This window comes from Saccostrea cucullata, unplaced genomic scaffold, assembly GCF_032062105.1.
Source record: "Saccostrea cucullata isolate Sc308-1 unplaced genomic scaffold, CSIRO_AGI_Scuc_v1 ctg2071, whole genome shotgun sequence".
NCBI lineage: Eukaryota > Metazoa > Mollusca > Bivalvia > Ostreida > Ostreidae > Saccostrea > Saccostrea cuccullata.
Window position 1 is genome coordinate 78650 of NW_026926309.1, and position 6395 is coordinate 85044.

Sequence of the window (6395 nt, forward strand, 5' to 3'; positions counted from 1 at the left end):
TTTACCTTTCCAACGATTTGACGTCGTCCCCATGAACACTGAAACACAAATACATTTAGCAATCTTTTTATCTTACGAAAAGATGCAAGTTACACACGAAATTACCACTTATCTACGAACATTGACCACACCACACCCCTACACCCATGAACAACGGTGATTCCAAAATATATCTATATATTCGTCGATATTTCTTTTTCAATTTCTTTCAATTTTTTTTAAATGTTATGTTTTGTAGCCTTGGAAGCCTTAATGTTGAATATGAAATTGTTGTTTACAAGAACACGTCTTCAGAAGAACAAACAAGTGAATATGTCAAGGCTTCAAAGGAATTGTTGAGTAAATCAGTAATAATCGAATCCTTAGGAAAGAACGCTTCGGTATCCTCCGTAAAAATGTCCAATGAAAACGGAAAAGGTTTGTACTTGTAAATTTGTTAATTAAGGAATGACTCTAATTCTTGGCCAAATTATTCGATACAACCTGGTTTGGTTCAGTTACGCTGAATAATAAGCAAAGCGGATTATAAAAAGAGCGTAAACTGACATAAACCAGGTTACACTCGAATAATTTGGCCAAGAATTAAGAGTTATTCCTAATAATTTAATTTTAAAACAATTAAATATAAGCAACTGTGAATATAAAATTGTGTTACTTTTTATGAGTTCAAATTTGCCGCTCAATAACCCTATAGCTAGTAATGGAAGTGATGGGAAGCGAGGAGAGGTAATAAGTGATGCATAGACATAACAGCCATGATATTTGTTTACATGAGGTAAGATCGAGCTACTGTTAGAAGTTAAGGGTATATTTATTGAATCTGGTATTTTCCATGAATCAAGGACTGGAAATGAGGGGATTACATGGATACAGATGATTCAGCTGGTTGTCAGGGGGTGTGTTCCCATACCAAACCAAATTATACGAATAATTTGCGTTCCTTTTTGGAAATCAACCAATGAGAGGCTAGAATACAAACAAAATTAAATAATTGTTAAATGTATATGTTCAGAAAAATAGCTTATGTAGACTGTAATTTTGTTTTTGAAACAATGCCAGTATTCCTGACTTTTTTTATTTGAAACTCTTACTATCATATCATAATTAAGTACAAGCTGATCATGATTGCAAAATGAAAATAAAATGGTATACTTAAATAAAATGTTTTAAAGAGAATGAAAATAAAATGGTATACTTATAGACAAATATTTAAAGAGAAAGATAGATACTTTATATTGATATATTTTTTTGTTCTAACTCTGTCTATCCTGTTGTAGATTTTGTACTGAACACTTCAAGCAGTCAGTGCGCTGTCTTACAGCATCTTTACCCTTGTTCTGATGGACAGGACTGTGTGGAAACCTCAGGAGTTGCCATGTGTTTGTAAGTTTTAAGACTTAATGCATCGTTTTCTACCTTCATCACAATTACAAAACAAATGTAAAAATAAGAAACTTATCTTATATACCTTTATAAAATGTGAAGCAACAAACTATTGAAGAAACGAAGGGAAAAATTTAATCATTATTTTTTATTATTTCTCCTTTTTGTCTTTTTCAGAGGGAGAAAAAAAGAAAACGGTAAATAGCTTTTATTGAATCTCCAGAACTTGTCTAAGAAATAAATGAATTAATATACATTATTTTTGAAAAAACTTCTTGAAGATTTAAGATTATTTGCGTTTAATCAAACTTTCTTGTTTGTTTTCCCCTTGATTAGTGTGTTTAATATCGTTTAACAAATCTGATAATATCTATGTTTCAATGTCTGCTCTAAAAGAGAACATTACCATTTTCAAATTGTTTGAAGTTCAACTAGCTTGGTATATCTGTTTATGCTTCCATGAATTCCAGAAAATTTAAGCCTAATCTTAGGATTAGGGATTGGGATACCGTTCCTTCTGGCAGCTCTAGCAATAATGGCCATTGTTTATGTATACTGTCAACGACGATCACAAAGGAGAAATGAATCAAAGCAGTGTGATTTGAATAGGTAGGACATCTATCTAACTGCTTGACACTTTTGATATTCCTTCTATTATTCTTTTTTTCAATATCAAGGAAAAAATAAATCCGATTTCGGAAAACAATAAAATGGTTGTCATTCAATCAAACATTCCCCTTGGCAAAATTAATACAAGTTAAATTCCATATAAATATATAGTAGCATTCACGGCTTTCTTGTGAATTCCTAGCATTACGCCTTTATGAAGGAATAATACAAAGAACATAGATAATCTTATCTTTTATTTTCAAATTACTTTGAGAGAAATTTTATTTAGATCATCGATTCCTATACGTTATGGAAGCTGGGGTCCAAAAAGCATGTTCTCTCCATGGATACACGAAACTGAAGAAAGAAAAGGTACCTCAACTATCAGATCAAATTATTCTGGGAAATGTAGCTGTTTCAATGCGACTATTGGTTTATAACGTTTAGTATAGTATACATAAAAAAAACAAGTGTCGCCCTTGTGGCATAGTGGTACATGTAAGAGCATCAGCTCTACAGTCACTGGGTAAGGAGCCTATCCTTACGTCGCGGGTCAAATCCGCTGTGAGGCGTGGAGACTTCTTCTCTGGATGAGATCATATAAAGCGAGGTCCCATGTCAACGTGGGCACGAAAAAGATCCCTTACTGATCAATGGCGCTGAGTAACGAGTATAGATATGAATTTGCAGCCCTCCACCGCCAAGTAGTAGTGTCTCCATATGAGAGGAACGTTCCACAAGAGAATAACAAAATAATCAGTGAAATCAAAGCCACCAAATGTAAAAATCACAGCTGGAATGGGTTATATAATAAAGATAGTAAAATGATATATCCTAACCGTCCCTGAAAGAAAATGTTATTACATGTACAGGTTTTACTGTCTGAAATTGATTTGTCGCATTCTTTTAACAGTTCCACATTTGTCAGAACATTCAAGGGATAACATGTCCATACCACCTGAAGTGTCGGTAGGTTTTTCTTTTACATTATTTTCTTAAGAATAAATGTAATCCAGTTGCACAAATTTGAAAATGATATTTCAATTTATTCTTTACCTTTTAGAAGTTTACGATAAGACGACCTATTGCAGATATGAATCCTAACCCTGTATTCGTGAGTTTTGCTTTGTTGTTGTATACTCATTAGTACGTCTTATGTATTATGTTATTACGTTTCTAATTAGTTTAAATCAGGCATATAAGAGAAAAAATTCATATTTGTGTACTTTTTTATCTTTCTTACATGTCAAATAGTTTTGTCTATTTTTTTTGTTGACTTGCCTCTCATAAGATCACCCAAAGCTTTGAATTCAATTGAGATTGAATTTCAAGATTGAAAACTGTATAGTTTTTTTTTATTATTTAGCTGTCATTTATCTTACGTATATTTTTCACAATACTGATTGCAATGTGCTGTCATACACATTAAGACATAGAGATAAACTGTCTTTGGATGGAGTACATGTAGATTCAAATTTCTTTGATATAAAAATTCGCATGAGAGAGTCAGGAATAATGAAAAATTAAATTTTGAAATTCATAGTTTCTTCATAGAAGTATATTGGGACAATAGAAACAATAGACAAAATGTCTTCTGAAAGAAACACTTGTGCACATTATGGACAATAATATTGCATTTTAGGTCACCTGAGTGACTCAGAATTTTATGGCCCCATTAAGGGGTTCTGGTGTAAGGGTCGGGCTGTAGTCATTATAAACTGAAAATGCATCAATTCTTTGAAAATCTTCTCCTCTGGTCCTGGGCATTAAACAAACAAACAAAATATACATAGATATGATGAGCAAGTGGGTTCTTTTTCCAGAATTGTGAATTTCAAGGCCCCTGGGTCAGGGGTACCGTAGAGGAGAATAGGACCGGGGCTCTAATGCTTACATACCAGTACTGAAAAGGAAATAATACTTTGAAATCTGCACTTTTGTATTGATCAAACATTTATGATGAGCAAGGGTGCCTTTTCCAAAATTTTAAAATGTGTAGCCCCGGGATCAGAGTTTATGTGAAATGGGGCACTACTGATTATAGCTGATTTTAACCGATTAGTTGCATTGTTTTTTTTTTCAAACTCTGCCTAGGGTATTCAGAAACCAAACTAAGCATAGTGTATAGTTATGATTGGCAATAAATTGTATTTATTTCAAAATTGTAAATGTCATAGCATCTGGTATAAAGTACGAACCGAATTCAATGGTTGGTAAGATGTTACATGCATGATGCCCAGGTGACCTATATGGGTCTCTTGTTGTATAACGTAAATTTACTTTATTCAAATCAGATCCCCTTTGACAAGATAATCAACATTTAACAGGTAAATATAAAACAAATCATTAAAACATATCTGTTTAAGAAAGCAGAGCCATAATCAATTTTGATAGTGCTAGATATTCAATTACACGTTGTTTTGTTTTACAGAGAGATTGATTCGCAGCTTAAAGATCTGGATAAAGAGAAACGAAGCCATGTGTCAGCAATATGACGATATTTTTAATTAAAATAATTCCTAATAATAAATGATGTATTTATCATTTTAAAACTTTTTTTTTCGATTTTTGTGCAAGCTTACCTGTAAAACACTATTCATATAAGACGCAAAATGTACTATGCATATATCACGACATCATTTTCCAGAAATGGATATAGGTTTAAGGTTTCATCAGTAAATGTTAATTTCCTACGCTCATTTTTCTATGTTTTTACATTCACGTTTTGGTATTCAGTATTTAATAACACTTTATGTACATGTACTTCTTTTTATGATTTCCACATTTATATATAACACCAACAAGAATGACGTCATAGTATTAATAAACCTCCTTGTTAATCATAGGACGAGATAAGCCATCTAAACATATTGTGAAGATGCAAAAAAATATTTTCCAGTTCAAAAAATGAATTTGAACTTTACTCTAAATGTATAACGTACTTGTAGAAAAATATTTTTAATTCTTTAATGAATTAGTTTTTTTTTGATACGAAAAAGACATCGATGATCTTAAAGAGGCTGGGGGTGGCAGCCATTTTCAGAATATTTCGATCTCCTTTAAAAGAAGAGCTTCATATAAAGATATACATAAATGATCAAATTTTAAAACTAAAATGTATGAATTTTTTCTTTGCCAAATGATAGTTGACAGCTTAAGATACCGTATCTTAAAAAATAAGTTAAATCTGGTGGTTAATTTGTGGTTAATTTGTTGACCCCCAGCCTCCTTAAAGCAACGACTTTAAGGACCCTCTTTACACCACAGCAAACTGTTTTTGCCCATTAAAAAATTCCCTCAGAAAGAAAAATGTTCAAATACAATACAGTATCATTAAAAAATCACTACAATACTGTCTTCTTCAGTGGAAAAATATTTGTAAACAAAATGTTCAATAAATTTTTTTTTTGCCTTTTTAAAACGCTTTAACAAATTTAGATGCATCTCAAAATGCAGAAAAAACTATAGAATCTGAACTCTTTAGTATGCTGTGTAGAGAGGGTTTTATATCTTGGTTTCAGCAGATTTATAAATAAAACGATGGAATTTAATATTCAATTTTGCCTTTTTAAAACGCTTTAACAAATTTAGATGCATCTCAAAATGCAGAAAAAACTATAGAATCTGAACTCTTTAGTATGCTGTGTAGAGAGGGTTTTATATCTTGGTTTCAGCAGATTTATAAATAAAACGATGGAATTTAATATTCAACTTTAATTTATATATAGGAGTATATTGTATATAGACTTTTATTGTCTTTTGTAATATAACTGTAATTGAATTAATTTTAATATTAAAGGTATTATTTTATTTCTAATTGTTCATGATTTTATGTCAAGGGCGGTAGCGGATGCTGAATCTGCCAAAGTTTACTAGTACCATTTTCATATTTACAAAATATATAATAGTTTTTATTATATGATTGAATAATTTCCCTCATTCTGATTGGCTGAGATACATGTACAACAATGGTAGAAAAATACTACATTATATTGACCTGCACGTGAACTTCCAGGTCAATATTATACAATTATTGCTGTTTTTGAGGTCAATACTGTGATTTAGACACCTGAGGAGTACAATATTCGCTGAATCATTGTATTTACCTCAATTAACAGCACTATTTTATATATATAATTATATATGATGATGAAGTAATAGCAAACACCAAGTTTGTTTTTTGTTTTAATTGAAAGTTTTTTTTAAACGAGAATTTCAGCTAGAAAACGTAACAAGAATAGTGGAATATTATATTTAACTGTAAAAATTCCTTGTATTGACCTGGAATGTCACGTGATTAATTTAATGACTGCAATAATTCCTTGTATTGACCTGGAAGGTCACGTGCAGGTCAATATAACGTAATATTTTTCTAAAATTGTTGGATCTCAACCATGCAATCA

At 31.3% G+C, this 6395-nt stretch overlaps 1 protein-coding gene across 1 annotated transcript in view; it reads left to right on the top strand.

Moving 5' to 3' along the window:
- LOC134271352 (uncharacterized) overlaps window positions 1-5802 on the top strand; it is a 54592-nt gene extending 48790 nt beyond the window's left edge. The window contains exons 48-55 of the mRNA XM_062753569.1: window positions 239-417; window positions 1278-1383; window positions 1561-1580; window positions 1854-1992; window positions 2282-2364; window positions 2906-2961; window positions 3056-3106; window positions 4424-5802. Coding sequence (XP_062609553.1) covers window positions 239-417; window positions 1278-1383; window positions 1561-1580; window positions 1854-1992; window positions 2282-2364; window positions 2906-2961; window positions 3056-3106; window positions 4424-4432 — 643 coding nt within the window. The 3' untranslated portion in view covers window positions 4433-5802. The remainder of the gene's footprint in view (window positions 1-238; window positions 418-1277; window positions 1384-1560; window positions 1581-1853; window positions 1993-2281; window positions 2365-2905; window positions 2962-3055; window positions 3107-4423) is intronic.
- The last annotated feature ends 593 nt before the right edge of the window (window positions 5803-6395 follow it).